The sequence below is a fragment of the Danio rerio genome, chromosome 20, assembly GCF_049306965.1.
Source record: "Danio rerio strain Tuebingen ecotype United States chromosome 20, GRCz12tu, whole genome shotgun sequence".
NCBI classification, from domain to species: domain Eukaryota; kingdom Metazoa; phylum Chordata; class Actinopteri; order Cypriniformes; family Danionidae; genus Danio; species Danio rerio.
In genome coordinates this window covers 42,025,270-42,043,539 of record NC_133195.1, presented here as the reverse complement: position 1 = coordinate 42,043,539, position 18,270 = coordinate 42,025,270, and the positions used below count along the sequence as shown (strand labels likewise).

Genomic DNA, 18,270 nt, shown 5'->3' with positions numbered 1-18,270 from the left:
GTATTGTACAAAAACCTGTTATTCTACAGATTTATTTCTCTCTATATTTTTTCATGTCCGTTATTCAAACTACTAAAATGTCAATAAAAGTCACTTTGTTGAACTGTAGAGTTTCAACATCAGAATTCTACAGAACAGAGATCAAGCTCCCATAATGCAAATCACAATCGTAAATAAACACTTGTGAATCTCAAAATACGGAAACTGTTCGTTAACAGATGTTTTAACAGTGTGAGCTGGAGTCTTTTGCTTTTTAAGAATCAAAATTAATTGGGGTTTTCACCCAGTATAAGAATTCTGTCATTCTGTATGCATTTCTTCGGAGACATAAATTTTAACATCATTGTCAATGAAATCTAGTTTATTGGAGCACATTTTACAATTAAATATTTTAGTTATTCTGAAGCAGTGTTGGGTAAGATAAATTAAAAAAAAAAAAAAGTATTAGATTACAAATTTCTAATTACAACTGGAAAGGTGTAATCTCATTGCATTACTAATTACTTTGTGTAAAAAGTAATCAGATTACTAATTACTAATGAGATTACTTTTCAAAAATATCAAATATATCTATAAAATACAAAATAACCTGCAGGTCTTTGTAATGTATTCACTGAAAAACATTACAGTGGGTTGATCACAGCAGCTTGACATATTTAAAGGACTTTAAGAGTTCGCACAAGGCTTAACATTCTCTCATCATTCACTTTTTTCAATCCTGTTTGTCTTTTTTTTTTTTTTTTTTTTTTTTACACAAAAGAACACATGAAAATACAGAAAACTGGATACCTGTATCTATTGACATCCATAGTATGAAAAGCACTACAGTGTTTGGGTGTTCTGTGTTTTTCTGAGATAATTAATCCACTGAAATATGTATATTCCAAAGTAGGAAGCTAATAAGTCAGTTCTTGTCACATGACTTGAAGTTTTCAACTGGGTGTGGCTGTGAAATACAAGCGTGCAATATGCGCTCCCAATATGTGCCCACGCACAAAAGATGCGATATGTGATAACGGCTCCATAAGCAGTTACGCTTCTCTTCACATTCAGAAGACACCTTCACTCTTGATCTTGCACAAAATTCAATATAGTCTGTTCAGGTTGATTTGGGCCAACGGGTTTTTGGGTGCCGGTGTCATTCTCTGTGACGAGAATAGTTGTAGAATGCTTTCTGTTCAAGTACTGAACAAGTTGCTGATTGAGTTAAAAGCAGTCGAAAGGTCTTTAGAGACTGGACACTGAATTTCACGGCAATATGTTTGTTTTTAAATATAAGTAATGTCTGTATTTCCACTTGAAGCAGCCAATCTCATCAGCAGCCATTACAGCTCGCTTTCTTCAGCAATTGAAAAGCACATACTTATTAACTGACGTTGCAGCAGAAAATGTGATTTAAATTAAGCTTTTTTTTCTTCTTCTAGAAACTATACTTGTAACATAAGTAACGTAATTACACTGACTTTAGTAACCTGTAATCAAATTACACAAATTTAAAATGCAATTCGTTACATTACTGTGTTCCTCAAAAATGTAATTAGAACACAGTAATGCGTTACTGTGGAACACGTTACACCCAACTCTGTTCTGAAGTAGAAATCATTAGTGGTGAAACATAATTAATACTGAAATTTAATAGCAATAATGAAACTTTAGGAATTCCCTCCAAAACTTTTGGGATATGGATTAAAGAACAGAAGTCCCAATCAAAACAATGACATTAAATACACTGTAAAAGGTGATTAGTTGACTTTAAAAAAAATTGAGTTAACCTTTTGTAACATAAAACTAATATTTTGACAACTTAATTTTTATAATTATGCACCAAGTTCATTTGCTTAATTTTAGGGAAACAAATAAAGTGAGATTTATTTATAAACTAATTTCGAGAGGATCACGTGCTTATGATTGTTCTCAGCTGGTCTCCCATCAGCTTATGATTGATTCATCATTCAGATGATTACTAACTCACTATAAATAACCAGAGTTTTCTTATCTCAATATTTCTTGTCTTGAAGAACCCCCCCCCCCCTCCCCAACCACCCTTACACCCCCTCCTTTTTACATGGGAGACACGGCAGCCCAGTTATTAGCACTGTTGCCTCAAAGCAAAAATGTCTCCGGTTAAAGTCCATTCTAAACCAGTTGACATTTCTGTGTGGAGTTTGCTCATTCTCCCCATGCTCGAGTGGGTTTTCCCTTGGGTCTCTGGTTTCCTCCCACAACCCAAAAAACACGCAACCTAAGTAAATTGAGCATACCAAATTGATACCATAGCCAAGCTCTTAGCGAGTACACCTCTTTTCAGCCATCATACAGTATATCGGTCATTAGCCAGAAATAAGCCAGGGGGAGTTCATTGAGATCTATCTGAACTCAAACTCCCCTCTCGCCCTGCAAACGGGAGGGAGCCCAGGGCTCAAGGATCTCATAAGCTCAGTGCTTTCTCCCGGGACAGTATGCCAAACGGGCTTTATTATCAATCATCTGCTGAGTGTGAACTCTTGAACTTACTTTAAGTAACTAATAGCTATTTACAGTGTACATACTGTAGCATTTAAAATGAAAGTAAATGTGGTTTCAATGTTTCAGATAACTTCTGTCAAAATAAAATGTCAGAATGTGCAAGATAATGTTTTACCTCCAGCTTAACTTGTTTAAAAATTTAGACAAACTTATTACTAACTGCTTATTAAAATATTAAATATAAAATGTTTAATAATTATTTTTTTGTGACATGAATCTCACTGAAAATGGTAAAATCTGGTGGTTTGTAGCACATAAAGATTTAAAATGATAATTAAGTATTTCAGGGCTGCAATGTGATCCTTAAATAAAGACTTTTAATATGAAATCGAATTATTATTCTGAATATGCCTCAGATTTTTATTGTTTTTAGATTTACCGCCACTCTGAAAGACATTTTATAATAGTTAAATCATAGTTTTTTTTTTCAACATTACATTACAACGCTTCAGTCACTTTATTTTAAGGTATAATTCATGCTATTCATAAACCATTAACTAAAACTTTTAGCTTGTTAGACTACTAATAAGCTGCTTATTAACAGTTTGTGAGGTAGTAGTTGGGTTTATGTGTTGAATAGGATAGTGCGTGTAGAATAAGTATTATTAAACAGCCAATATCTTAATAACAGGCAGGTAATAATCCAGTAGTAAATAAATACTTAAACAAAAGTCTTACTAAACCTTCATTTTGCTTTGTTGCTTAACCTCTTTTACATGTGACTAATTAAACTTAATAAAATTCCAATATAATCTAAACTACACTGATATTAATGCATTGCATAGCATTCAATGTATTACTACACTTCAAAAAATGTCTTTTGCTGCTTAAACTACTCTCTTAAAATAAGCTGAAACAACACAATTCTTAAGGGTTTTTTAGGGCACACTTAATATTGGAAAAACTAAGTTAACTTAAGTGAATTGAACAAAAAAATAATATTAAAACAATTAAGTTAACATAAATTATTTGTGTTGAGACAACTTGAGGGAATTGTGTGGAACCCAGCATTTTAACAGTTTATATACTATATTTGTAAACACTGGATTTGCAGGTACAGTGGGGGGAATAAGTATTGAACATGTCACCATTTATAAAACACATAACATGAAATGCATATATAAAAAGAAAACCAACTAAATTAGTTTACAAATTAAGTGTTGTGTAATAAAATGAAATGAGACAGGAAAAAGTATTAAACACATGAAGAAAGAGAGGTGTAGAAAGACAGTGAAAGCCCAGACAGCAGCTGAAATCTCTTAGTAGTTCTTCAGCAACACTCTGCCCTTCATCATTGTAAATGAATATTAGCTGCTTCAGTCCAACATCTACATTATCAGGATGATGAAAATAAAACCACAGTGGACATTTCAGCAAGACAATGATCTAAAACACAGTCAAGGAAACTCTCAAATGCTTTCAGAGATAGGAAATCAAGCTGTAGAATGGCCCAGCCAATCACCTGATTTGAATCCAATATAGAATATGAAATAATGATCAGATTTGATAGACGAGACCTGAGAGCCATCAAGACTTTTACACTGTTGAAGCCAGTGAAAAAAGTCACACCTGAGCAATGCATATGACTTCATTCTCCAAATGAGAGGCGTCTTTAAGCTGCCAAGTCAACAGCACCTTTAGAAATATGTTTTCTGAGAAAAATGTTGACGTGTTACTTATTTCCCCCACTGTATATCCACATAATCTATGTGTTCAGAGCACTTAGGCTTTGTTTTAGGTGGGTTATATCATCGGCGCCAGCTCGGGCTCATGGGCCTGCTTGTCTCACTAGCCTTTGAGTCGCACACACCAGCTGCTTGGTCTGCCATGCCCACTTTCTGCTCAAGTTACCACAGATAACACAACTCTGAGCAATCCGTTCTCCCACCCCTCTCTCTTGCTCTCTCTCTACCCCGGACCCCTCAATGCAGCGCTAACTGGGGTATTCAAAGTGATATTAAGGGGGTGTGCAGTTTGGACAGTAACCCAAGCCAGTACAAACACAGCCCAAATATATCCTCTGCCACTCTACGGTTGGCGATTGATTGGGCATCTGGATGAAGACTGGCACTGCTGGAGAATAACAGAAGGAAAGGAAGTTTAGGATCTTAAGCTATTGACTGAATTTGGTGTCCAAATGAACTTCACTTTGGGCTTCAAACCGTCGATCGGAGATTCCAGCTCAATGGAGAACTTGGAGAGGCAACTGATTTGCCCCATCTGTCTGGAGATATTCAGCAAGCCTGTCGTCATTTTACCCTGCCAGCACAATCTCTGCAGGAAGTGTGCCAATGATGTTTTCCAGGTAATGCTTTATTGCTGTTATTATATAGTGTACGGCCTGTTTTGAACTGTAGTATCTAGAATGCTCATTTAACTTTTGAGAGCTTTTTTGTAATTGTAAAAGCTGGAAGAGGATCTGTGTTTTCAAGCCATCTATTTTCCCTTTAGAATGCCTAATGAGTTTTTAAAATACTGAGTTTGGATTTATAAGTTGAAACTGGTTCAAATGATGCAAAGAGACTTTTTGTTCTTTAATGTAAGGCAAGATGAAGCAAGGCAAACTTTATTTATAGAGCACAATTTTAAGCAACTGTATTTGATCCAAAGTGCTTTGCAATAAAATAAACTAGACAATAAAACTAAAAAACTGGTATTAAATACAAGGAAATGTATATGTTTAAAAGTAATACTAAAATACAAGTTAAAAAAATAATAATAATAATAAATAACATGCATGCATCACTCAAAGGCAAGAGAGTAAAAATAAGTCTTTAAGTTAGATTTAAAAGCATCCAATGAAGGAGAAATCCTGATGTTCAGGGGGGGACTGTTACAGAGCCTTGGGGACACAGAAAGCTCGATCACCTTTTGGTTTGAAGCAAGACCGAGGGACAAAAAAAAAAATTTGGTCATGGAATCTTAACGGTCTACAAGCTGAATAAGGCCTAATAAGTTCACTGACATAGACCGGGGCAGAATAGTGCACTGCTTTATAAGTGAAATGAAGAATTTTAAAATCAACTCTGTATTTTATAGGTAGCCAGTGCAATGAGGCAAGGACAGGGAAGATATGATCTCTTTTCTTAGTTCCTGTTATTAATATAGCGGCTGCAATGTACGCCCCCCACCCCCCAAAAAATCGTAAATTAGCAGTTTTTTGTATGATTCACCCCCTAAACCCCTCACCCCTTCCCCCAACAGAAAAATAGTACTTTAATATATTTTCAGAATTTAAAAAAAAAAAGTTACTTTCAATTTCAAATGTATTTGCTGTATTTTAGATCAAATATATGCAGACTTGGTAAGTGAATAATCTTCTTTCAAAAAACAATACAATTATTTCACCGAACACAATAAGAACGCAATTTCAACATTTTGTGATAACATACCCAAATGATTAAAATACATTTGATTTATTTTAAAAATCATGGTAATTATTATATTTTAAATGTATTTTTAAAATGTAATAACATTATTATACACTGTAAAATTATTTTGTAAACTAGCAGTTTTTGTGATTCACGTTGTTTATTGATGCTTTTATTTATTTGTTCGTTTAATTTTGTTGTTTGTTTTTGTGGAGTTTTCAAAAAAAAAAAAAAAAAACCTCAATATCAATGTTACAATTTTTTTTTTAAACAATAGCTCAGGGTAAACAAGAACATTCAAAAGCCCTCAGTCCCCCATCCCACCCCAAAGGAGGAGATTAAAAAACGCACACAACAACATAAGCACCTACAAGAATTGCAACTAAATAAATATACATAAAATATAAATAACACACACAAACATTAATAAAAAGGGCAGAGATCTTTCTTGAAAAAAAAAATCATATAAATCAGTGAAGAGATGTGTTGTATTCCTGACAAAATTAATTACAAAAGTTTATTTATGCTTTTGAATTACATTATCGGACCTTGATCTTTCTTCCAATAACATATAACCTTGAAAAGTTTAAAAATGTGCCGTTTATGAACCTTTTTTATACTTTAAAGTGATATGTTGTCTGGGTTGGTGCTCTATACGGTACCGAATTGTGTGAAACCTAGCATTTTTTTTTACACTTTGGCATGTTCAAGTGTGTTCAGTTAGTGTTGGAGCAAAACTCTGCAGGGACACCAGCCCTCCAAGATCGAGTTTGTCCATCCCTTAACTAATTGATCAGATATTAAAATGTTTTAAGTTATATTGTTAATGATGTTGTACAGTATTCCCTTAGCTGAGGCCTAATATGAAACCAGAACTCAAAGTACCATAGCATCTGTCATACAGAGATTAATGATCCATTTAGGCTTTCTTTTTTGTGCCAATCTCTTTTACTTTGCTCCTTTTGGCATTAGTTTATTCATCTCATCATCAAGACAAGTTCATCCTTTAGCAGTCATTATTAGTGTTGTTTCTTCTCTCTCTGCGAAGTGAGTGCCATTAGGTCAGACTTCAACATGACTGAGTGCTTCTAATTATACTTTTAACAGTTATAAAAGATATCTGATGGGAACATTACACATTTTTTTGGGCAAATAGATTGATTCTGGCTGGAAGTGCATTCACAGCGTAAAACATATGCTAGAATAGTTGGCGGTTCATTCTGTTGTGGTTACCCCGGATAAATAAGGAACTCAGCTGAAGGAAAATTAATGAATAATACAATAATAATAACACATTTAATTTACAAAGCTCCTTTAAAAGTTACTTTTTTAAAGTGCTTTGCCTACAAACCTCATTTATTAAAGGGAACAACAGTAAAAGATCAAAACAGATTATTGAAAACATGTTAATTAAAAGCAGTCCTAGACAATTCATCATTATATATACTCCAGACTGTTGTAAATACGCTGTAGGCCATTTACAGATGTGGATTAAAGGTAAAAATATTCATAAGACCTTGGTATTATCAGGAGTCATGTAAATTAGTTTGCCTCTATATGTTTAGACTCTTAATCATTAGCACATTTCACACAGACATTTTCAGTAAATCCTCCTCAAATATTCAGCCCGATATCACGAGTAAACATAACTATGTATATTGTCAGAAAAGTAACTATTCATACTCATTCACTGATATGTAAATGTAGATTTTTTTTTTTTTTTAAAGGAGATGTGCCTTCAAACTCCACTCCTGTCCCTACCCCTCATTGGTGGATGAGCAAATCAAACTGAAATGTATGAATGAGATTGAAATGAATATTTTATTAATTTCTCAGTGGATATAGGCAATGTATTTCGGTGCATGAAAAACAGATATAATTATTAAAATAATATTTTAGTCACCACACATATTTAGAAATCGAAAGATAATACAATAAAAAATCAAGCAAAATATACAAAAATAAATAAATAAATAAAAATACAACCTACAAAGTTTCAACAATTTTTTTTACTTATTTATTTAATCATTTTGCTTCTCTTGTTTTTTTCCTTTTTAAAAATTTTGTATTTAATATTTTTCTATAATAAAAATTTGGGTGTACTAGTTTTTGGATCGTTATCATATATGTTATTTTGTCAGACAAGCTCCAGATTTGGCTTCAGTACTGACTAATCTAATGTATATGCACAAATATAATATTATATAGCTTCCTATTAAAAACATGAATTTAAAAGATTTCTGTATGGTCAAAGTAACTTTAAAAAATTACTGTAATTTGTTTCAGCTAAATGTATTTATTGAGGGCACATAAGCAGTACCTGAAGATATCTTTGTCAGAGTAACTAATAGACTAACGTTACTGTTGTTAAAGCCTCGACCTGGCAGTATTACAAACATGTTTTAAAAAAGATATGTTGCCATCGCGAATGCTTTCTCATTCATTCATTCATTCATTTACATCTCGGCTTAGTCCCTTTATTATTAATTTGGGGTCACCACAGCGGAATGAACCACCAACTTACCCAGCATATGTTTTACACAGCGGATGCCCTTCCAGCAGCAACCCATCACTGGGAAACACCCATACACTCCCATTCACACACATAGTACACTACAAACAATTTAGCCTACCCAATTCACCTATAGAGCATGTCTTTGGACTTGAGGGGGACATACAAACTCCACACAGAAATGCCAACTGATCCAGCCGGGGCTTGAACCAGCGACCTTCTTGCTGTGAGGTGATCGTGCAACCCACTGTGCCACCATAACGCCCTGATGCTTTCTTATATAATATGGGAATGCTTCTCTTGTCTAAATAAAATTTACTTTGGCCACAGACTTTCTTCACATTTGAATCAAGTAATGGCAGATGGCAAAACATGACCTGGCGAGTTAAGTAAACATGAATTAGATTGTTATATAGAGTGTATTTAGAGTTACTATAATAAATAAGGTAACTTTTTTGCTTTAAAATCAGAATCCATAATTTTTCACTTAATCAAATATAAAAACGTACTTCAAATGAAAGACAAGGTAGATTCAGCACTTTTTTCAGTGCATTAAATGTTTAATGTCTGTGAAATGCTATTCCATCAAGTTGTTTGCTTTTAATGGCACCCCTTTTTTTGTCTTTCATTGCTCCAGGCCTCCAACCCTCTTTGGCAAAACCGGGCCTCAACCACTGTGTCCACAGGGGGGCGTTTCCGCTGCCCATCATGTCGCCATGAGGTGGTTTTGGATCGGCATGGTGTCTACGGCCTTCAGAGAAATCTGCTAGTGGAGAATATCATAGATATCTACAAATCAGAATCCACCAGGTCAGTCTTGTGTTGGGCTAGCCTGTGAACCAGTTCCAAGTTCCACCAAGGATAAACATTTCTCTTCTCGAAGCACTTACATTAATTAAGTCTATTTGCTGTTCATACTTCAAAGCCGTGTTCTGTATAGAGATCCAGCAACGCCCCAAGCTGTTGTGACACAACACTCTTGTGACACAACACTACAGTACCTGACACTTCTTCTGTTTCATCAATGAAGCTGAAACCCGGTGTAGTGACACATATATGTGATTTACTCTTATGTGGGAGATTTTCTGCCACGTCAAGTAAACACAAACAAAGACATGGGACCTGAGGCTCTGGTGACTGTAGCAATCGTTTGCCAAACCAGACTAAATATAACTAGGACGCTTTATCCCTGTGGCAATAAACAATGTGTCATGAGACCTCCTGTGAAAAATATGCGTAATTGGGTATAATAAGACTGATAGACTTTGAAGCCTTTTGTAACAAACGCTTTGTTTATTATGAATACATAATGTACATGGTCTTAGTGTCTTTGGTAAAAAGCCGGTACCTAAAAGAGGTTGTTTCAAAGGCACATTCTGATTGATGATGGGACATTTTCTCCATGCTTTTAAACCATTTTCCGCCATTTAATATGCTTCGTATGTATATAAAAGCACTTCTGAAATTTTAATTTGATGTGGACACTTAATAATTTTATTTAAATGATTATAACTAACTTATTTTATATCAAATATTAAGCAATTTTAGAATTAAAGTGTTTAGTTTAAAGAATTTTAAATGTAAAACGACAAAATTGCTCTTACTGTAAAACCTTTTATTAGACTGACCCACTTTTACTTTTAACTTACTATAAAAGGAAATTCAGCAAAGTTTTATCAGGAAAAGTGTTACAATTGTTATCATGTATTCAGTTTTAAAATCGTATCTAATTTATCTTGTGTTTATTTGTTTCTGGTCTTGTATTTACTTTTAATGAAATGTTTTCTCATGACTTTAGCCTTTGTTGGTGACATAACATTTCATTATTATTATTATTATTAATCCCATGCTCATCATCTGATGGTCAACTATTACTGTTGTCAATGAGACAGTAGCCTGGTTCCCTAAATTTAGTATGTTTGGTTATTAGTTGTACTAGTATCATGTGTTGTTGGATGAAATCCTAATGTCTGTGTGTTTCTATGTTCTGCTAAAAGCCAACATTCTTGTTAAGTTAGGCCCAGTAACCTTTCAATATTTTCCTGTTTAAAAATAGAAATAAAGAAATAACACAATATAGATAATATAGACATTTTTTATGGAACATTTACTTCCAGTTGTAGTTTGCCTTGTGTAATGCTGTATTGTCACTCAGAATTCCTGACACTGTGGAAGTAAATGCATTTTTTTTTACTATTTCCATTATTTCAAGAACTTATTCTAGAGCTGTCAAGAACTTGTCTATTACATAATCATAAAATTTATCCTTTAGCTTGATCATTTATGATTTGATAGCAATAGTTACACTATAAAACATTCTTGCTGCTTTATTTTATTTTAATTTAAACAAACTATTTTAGTCATCTCAATTTGCATAAGTCAAACTGACTAAAAATATAGTATTAAGGATTTAAGATTTATTTCGCTACGTAGGGAGCGGGGGTTTTATTTGTTGCATCGTTCCCTCATAGCAAACTAAGGCAAAGTATAGAACACAAAAAAGGTACTTGACTAAGTAAGAGATGCTATTAACAAAATGATAAACACAGTTGCTATAAAAGCCCTCAGATTCACGTCAACAAAAGGACCGTCACTCCAAAAACTGAAACACATGATCAGACTTTCATTAAAGATTACCAAAAACACTAATTTTTTAGATGATTAGCTTGACCAAATAATGATAAAACATTTTTTTTTTACCATTGTTGGATTGCTTTTGAAACATTTGATGGAAGTGACATTTAAAATAAAAATTGCGTTTAATGTTATTTATTTAGCAAAATTAAAGGACAAAATACGTTTGCAATAAACATTAACAAGTTCTACGTCAGATATATTTAAATTAAACAAGATTAGGCCAGTGAATCTAGCACTTGTGTTACTTTGACCCACCTGTGTGTTAAATTCGTCCCTGCTGATGGGGTCAAAAGTAACAATGTGCAATTTTTGTTTCAAGGGAAGTGATATTGGTGTTGTTCTTTATTGATAACACGTGATTTTGATAGACCACTCTTGTTAGTAACCACAGCAAAACTATATTTCTGTTAAGAACATTATCTTTCAAAAATAAGTTTTTATTAAAAATGTTACTTTCATCCCCCTCTCCCCTATAACATTATGTAAGCTTTGTATAACTAAAATAAATGTTGACCTAGTTAACATGACTTTATCATGGTATTTTTACAAAATAAATTAAAAAAACGAAATTATTATATTTATATAGATATGTAAACCATATATTCATTTTACAGACTGTAAACATGACCGCTCTATCGCTAGACACCCACTGGATGGCAGTCTTTCATAAACAGAGTCTCCGTTTTGATCACACTGACTGCCAATACACCACACATACAAACCAGCTCTTTTCGCTAGACAAGACAGATTAAGACAGAGGCTTTTTGAAAAGGTCTGTGTGAGTGATGTGCTCATTTTAGGACAGAATATCATAGTAGTTGCATCAATCACTTTTAAACGCAGCACCTGTCTTAAATGTCTATCAAAGTTTTGCTCTCAACTTGGTGTTTCGCCTCAGGGGAAGTCAAATTGTACTTCAGATGTCACAAAGAAATGTTGCTTGTTTTGTATGGTTTATCATTACGCACCAGTTTGAGAAGCAGCATCGAGTGCTATACGGAAGTGTACTAAGAATGTATTTTAGAAAAAGTTGGATTCCTCAAATTAATTTGAGATTTTATTTGGCTAGAAATGAGGCAGAGAACATGAAATTGAACACGGAATCTTTGCTAACGTTACTTGAAACAAATACGTTTTGGATCAAGTAAAAAGTTATATTAGACATCCAAGTTTATGAAATACATAGTTTATATTTCTAGAATGTCCATCTCACAATATATTGGACATTTTGTGGCGCTAAATTATTTCGGCTAGAATAAAAGCAGTTTAAAAATTTTAATGAACCATTTTAAGGTCAAAATAATTAGCCCATTTAAGCTATATATTTTTTCGATATTCTACAGAACAAATCACCATTAAACAATAACTTGCCTTATTACCCTAATCTGCCTACTAGTTAAGCTAATTAACCTTGTTGGGCCTTTAAATGTTACTTTAAGCTGTAAAGAAGTTTCCTGAAAAATATCTAGTCAAATATTATTTACTGTCATCAATATTAGAAATTAGTTATTAAACCTATTATGTTTAGAAATGTGGTGAAAAAAAAATCTCTAATTTAAATAGAAATTGGGGAAAAATAGACGGGGGCTAATAATTCAGGGTGCTAATAATTCTGACTTCAACCGTATAGGTAATATTTTTTTCATTACTTTGCCAATTGTTCTATATAGCCTATTGATTTGGTATTTTTTGAAATATATTATGTAATTAAAACAATCAAAAGGAATGTATACTGTGTCCGTCAGGTTTTACTTTCTACTGCTTTTAACAATGTTGTTACTATTTCATATTTTTTTCAGCATCAAAACAGTATAACGACTTTTGAAGGATCAAGTGTGGCAGGAATGAATAGTATTTTAAGATATTTTAAGATTTTAAAAAGATATTTCCCATTATAAAAGTATTTTATGCTGTATTTTAGATCAAATGTATGCTTGGTATGTGAAAGAGGCTTAATTTCATTTCATCGAAATAGCAAAATTGTAAAATTGTGTGATAACATGCCATGTCGCTGTATGTCAGAAATGATCAAAACACTTTTTATTTATTAAAAAAAACAAACATTTGTACATTTATTTTACTTTAAATGTATTTTTAAAAATATAATAATATTATTTATACACTTAAAAATATCTGTAAATTAGCAGTTTTCCATATTTTGTGATTGACATTGTTTATTTATGCTTTTTAAATTGCATAATGGGACCTTGATCTTTATTCACTGTAAAAAATGTAGGGTTCCACACAATTTATTCATGTTGTCTCAACACCAACTGATTAGGTTAACTTAACACTTTTAACAGATTTATGTAAATTGAACAAAAAAAATTAAGTTGTCCTAATGAAATCCCAAGAATAGTTGTTTCAGCTCATTTTAAATAAGTAGTTTGATTGGGGGAAAAAAAATTGGGTGTACTTCCAGCACGGTTTAACCTTAAAAACTTTGAAAAAGTTACTACTATGAATATTTTAATAGTTTAAAGGGATATATTGTCATGGTTGGTGTTATTTATTACAGTACAAAAACCTTGTGACAAACTGGCAACATTTTCTGTTATTTTACAGACTTATTTCTCTACATAATATTTCTTATACATAACATGATTTCAAACTACTAAACTGTCAGTAAAAGTCACTTTGTTAAATTGTAGAGTTGAATTTTCAACATCAAAAGTCACCAGAGAAGAGATTAACATCCCATAATGTAATTCACTACCGTAAATAAACGGAAATTGCAAAATACAGAAACTATTAATTAACAGGTATTTTTACAGTGTATTTATAAATGTTATTTATAATTAAATGGTCAAATCGCAACCTGTTGCCAATGCAAATTTGTAACCTTTACACTGTACCATAAATCTCTTTCACTTTGGACTCTACAGGCCCCTCCTGCCCAAGACAGAGCAGCAGCAGCTGATGTGTGACCAGCATGAGGAGGAGAAGATCAACATCTACTGTCTGACCTGTGAAACGCCGACATGCTCCATGTGCAAAGTGTTTGGGGCTCACAAAGACTGTGATGTGGCCCCGCTGCCGGTCATTTACAAGAAGCAGAAGGTAGAGTAGTTATAGTGGGATTTATTTATTTAAAAAATGGAAATTTATGTACTGCAACAATTGATTTAAGTTACTCAGGAGAATATAACTATAGGTTTATGTGTTTGTCTAAAATTCCTAATATTTCACCTATCTTGTTATGCATTTTTTTCATTAAGATAACTTAGAAAATGCTAAATATATGGTACATTTACCTTGCTTTAAAATTTTTCTATAGATCACTGATGCATACATAATAAAAATATAATACATTATATGTATACATAAATATACAGTTCAAGTCAGAATTATTAGCCCCCCCTGAATTATTAGCACCCCTGTTTTTTTCTCCAATTTCTGTTTAATAGTTTTAAAAACTTCTTTCTAAAAACTGATTTATTTTATCTTTGCCATGATGACAGTAAATAATATTTGACTAGACATTTTTCAAGACACTTCTTTACAGCTTAAAGTCACATTTAAAGGCTTAACTAGGTTAATAAGGTTAACAAGGCAGGTTAGGGTAATTAGTCAAGTTATTGTATAATGATGGTTTGCCCTGTAGATTATCAATAAAAAAATAAAAAAGCTTTTTAAAAAAATTAATAACTGCTTCTATTCAAGCCAAAATAAAACAAATAAGACTTTCTCCAGAAGAAAAAATATTATCAGACATACTGTAGCAACTGTATGTATGTATGTGTGTATATATATATATATATATATATATATATATATATATATATATATATATACACACACACACACACACACACACACACACACACATACAGTTGAAGTCAGAATTATTAGCCCCCTTTGAATTTTTCCACATGATTTTTTTCCAAAATGAAATTTTCACAGTATGTCTGATAATATTTTTTCTTCTGGAAAAAGTCTTATTTGATTTATTTCGGCTAGAATAAAAGCAGTTATTAAGATTTTTAAACACCATTTTAAGGACAAAATTATTAGTCCCTTCAAGCAATTTTTTTTTTGAATGTCTATAGAACAAACCATACATATACAATAGCTTGCCTAATTACCCTAACCTCCCTAGTTAACCTAATTAACCTAGTTAAGCCTTTAAATGTCACTTTAAGCTGTATAGAAGTGTCGTGAACAATATCTTGTCAAATATTATTTACTGTCATCATGGCAAAGATAAAATAAATCAGTTATTAGAAATGAGTTATTAAAACTTATGTTTAGAAATGTGTTGAGAAAATCTTCACTCTGTTAAACAGAAATTGGGGGGAAAATAAACGAGTCTAATAATTCAGGGTGGCTAATAATTCTGACTTCAACTATATATATATATATATATATATATATATATATATATATATATATATATATATATATATATATATATATATATATATATACTCACAAGATCTTTACTGTCTATAAATATTTCTTTTTTAAAATGAACAATCTATTTCAGCTTAAGCCATTAACTAAATAGGGAGCCTGAAACAACATGGAGGAACAAGATTGATCTTGGAGTTTAAGAATCTAAATAGATTATTCAAAATTTGATTTTTTAAAAAGAATAAATTAAGTTCATAAGCAGTTCATGAAATGACTGCAACTGAACCAAAAACCCATATTAAAACAAGTTTTAGATATAAAGTTAAGTTAAAATAATGTGCTCAAAATAGTGTAGGGCTATATGACATGTTAGGAGCCATTATACTGAAATTTTATCATTAAACTGATTCCTCCTTCTGAAAGGATGTTTTTTTTTTCCTGTTTTGTTGTCCACTCAATGAAAATCAAAAATATCATTTTGAAAACCGATCTCTTGTCATGAAAGCGCACAATTTGATCTGTCATTTATGCTTGTAGCATGAATGATGGGTAAATTACACAGTAATGTTTAGCAGCTTGTATTTTAAAGATTAAAAAGAGCAGAACAAATGTGTTTCATGTAGATATACACTTATATTCAATAATTCAGTATATAGTCATAATGAATATGCAAAATTGTGATATTGTGGGCAATTAAAAATATTATCAATAATTATTTTTCCTTGAAACCTTTAGCAATTAAAATCGCAACATAAAAGTTTGATTCCGTCATAAATCAAGCATTATAACACGTGGAAAAAAAACAAACAAACATGCAGCATCACAGCAATTTTCTCACTTTCCAAAGCATTCTTGACCTACATGATATTGAGGTCTTGACCTACTGCACCTCTTGTGGTACGGCTAATAATGAAGGTCTTCATACCAGGGTGCAACTGGGCCTGAGAAATGACTCACTCCTCCCTGTTGTGTTTGAGTCATAGCAGCTTCTTCTGCTCTTTACTTTTTTTGGTCTCTCGTTTTTTTGTCCTCCATAAGTGGCTGTTTCTCAGCTCTCTTGCTCCCTTCAGCAGCTACCAGATGAACAATGACTAAACCTACCAGCCTTTCCCAATAGAAAACCATGTGCACGGTGGACACCATATGTCCGTCTGTTATCTGCAGTGTTTCTATGCTGAAGGTCAGTGGCTATTGTGGGAAATAGTTGCGGTGGCTGTTTGTTGGTGGTTTTTTGCTGGTGTATTGGTTTTAAGATACTGTACTAGAATGACGTAACACTGCCGGATCGTCTATGCTCACAAAAAAGCCCATAATATGTGCCAGGTGGCTATGATGACATTTTCTCTTTTAGTCATGGCCCACTATAAACAGTGAATCACTCATTTCAAATGCAAATCAGCAAAAGTTTGATCAGTCATGACGGGTAACATTCTTACAATCTTGGCTTTTAGTTGACATGCTGTTCTCTTGTCTGTAAGTGTGGTTAGCACAAGTCGCATAGCCAAGTCTGACATGGCTTTCTTGTGAAAGATGACACGCTGAGCACATTGGTCATGTTTGTTTTTTCTCAGTTTTTTTTTTATATTTTGATGAGAACCTGTCACAATCGGTTATATTCTGCTCTGTGTTTTGTTTTGTTTCTTCTCTCAGACAGAGCTAAGTGATGCTATTGCCATCTTGGTGGCCGGAAATGACAGCATACAGGCTCTGATCTCACAGATGGAGGATATTTGTAGGAGCATCAAGGTGAGAACAAAGTTTTTACAGTAAAGCACAACAATTATAATATTGGGTGATCGGGCGGGGCGATGTGTTGAATATTCATAACATAATCACAGTGATTGAACTTTTGCCTAAAACATTGTGAATCTTCTTTGCTAATGTGGCATTTTAATTGAAATGATGGATGTGCTGATTCATCATTTGAAGCTATAAAAATCCAGTTATATATGATATTATATTTATGTTAATTGTATTTTTAAGTTACTTAAAGTGTTACAATTTTTAAAATTACATTAAGTTTGAGGGCAACTAAAAAATAAGGTGGAATATTTCATTATTTGTTTATTTATTTAAAGAAATTGATGGAGACAAAAAGACTAAATATTTCTGTTTTAAAAAGTTGTTGTTTCTAAGAAATATTTCATTTAACACTGTTTCAACAAAAATCCATTGCAACTGTTTTAAACATTGATGACAATAATAAGATTTGTTTTTGCACACCAAATCAGCTTACTAGAAGGATTTCTGAAGAATCTTGTGACTATTAAAATAATATATATATTACATAAATATAAATACACTGCCTGACAAACGTCTTGTCATCGATCTGAGTTGTAAGAGCCACAAATATTAACTTGACTTCTAGTTGATCATTTGGAAAAGTGGCAGATTTTTCTGATGAATCATCTGTTGATCTGCATCCCAATCATCACAAATATTGCAGAAGACCTCATGGAATCTGCATGGACTGATTCTCTTAGAAATCAGTCAAGTTTGGTGTAAGAAAAATCATGGTTTGGAGTTACAATCAGTATTGGGCGCGTGCGGGAGATCTGCAGAGCGAATGGCAACATCAACAGCCTGAGGTATCAAAATATTTGTGCTGCCCATTACATTACAAACCACAGGAAAGGGCAAAATCTTCAGCAGGAGAGCGCTCCTCATACTGAAGATGACTTTATTAATAAGTTATTTGAGTCATTTAAGAGATGTATCTCCTTGTTCAAGCTCTTGTTCTCTCCACACTGGATTACTGCAACTCTCTACTAGCTGGGCTTCCAGCTAACTCTATCAACCCTCTTCAGCTGATCCAGAACGCAGCAGCACGAGTGGTCTTTAAAGAACCTAAAAAGAGCACATGTCACTCCA

General features: G+C 32.9%; 1 protein-coding gene across 3 annotated transcripts in view; it reads left to right on the top strand.

Annotated features, from left to right (window-relative positions):
* Positions 1 to 2,189: 2,189 nt before the first annotated feature.
* The window catches only part of trim54 (tripartite motif containing 54), a 30,935-nt gene continuing 14,854 nt past the window's right edge, over positions 2,190 to 18,270 (top strand). The window contains exons 1-5 of one of the 3 annotated variants that reach the window (XM_073932871.1): positions 2,190 to 3,125; positions 3,409 to 4,831; positions 9,047 to 9,219; positions 13,932 to 14,106; positions 17,050 to 17,145. In XM_073932871.1, coding sequence (XP_073788972.1) covers positions 4,664 to 4,831; positions 9,047 to 9,219; positions 13,932 to 14,106; positions 17,050 to 17,145 — 612 coding nt within the window. In that variant the 5' untranslated portion in view covers positions 2,190 to 3,125; positions 3,409 to 4,663. Of the gene's footprint in view, positions 4,832 to 9,046; positions 9,220 to 13,931; positions 14,107 to 17,049; positions 17,146 to 18,270 lie in introns of all 3 variants that reach the window. The other 2 variants (XR_011007690.2, NM_001045025.2) reach the window with 2 other exon arrangements.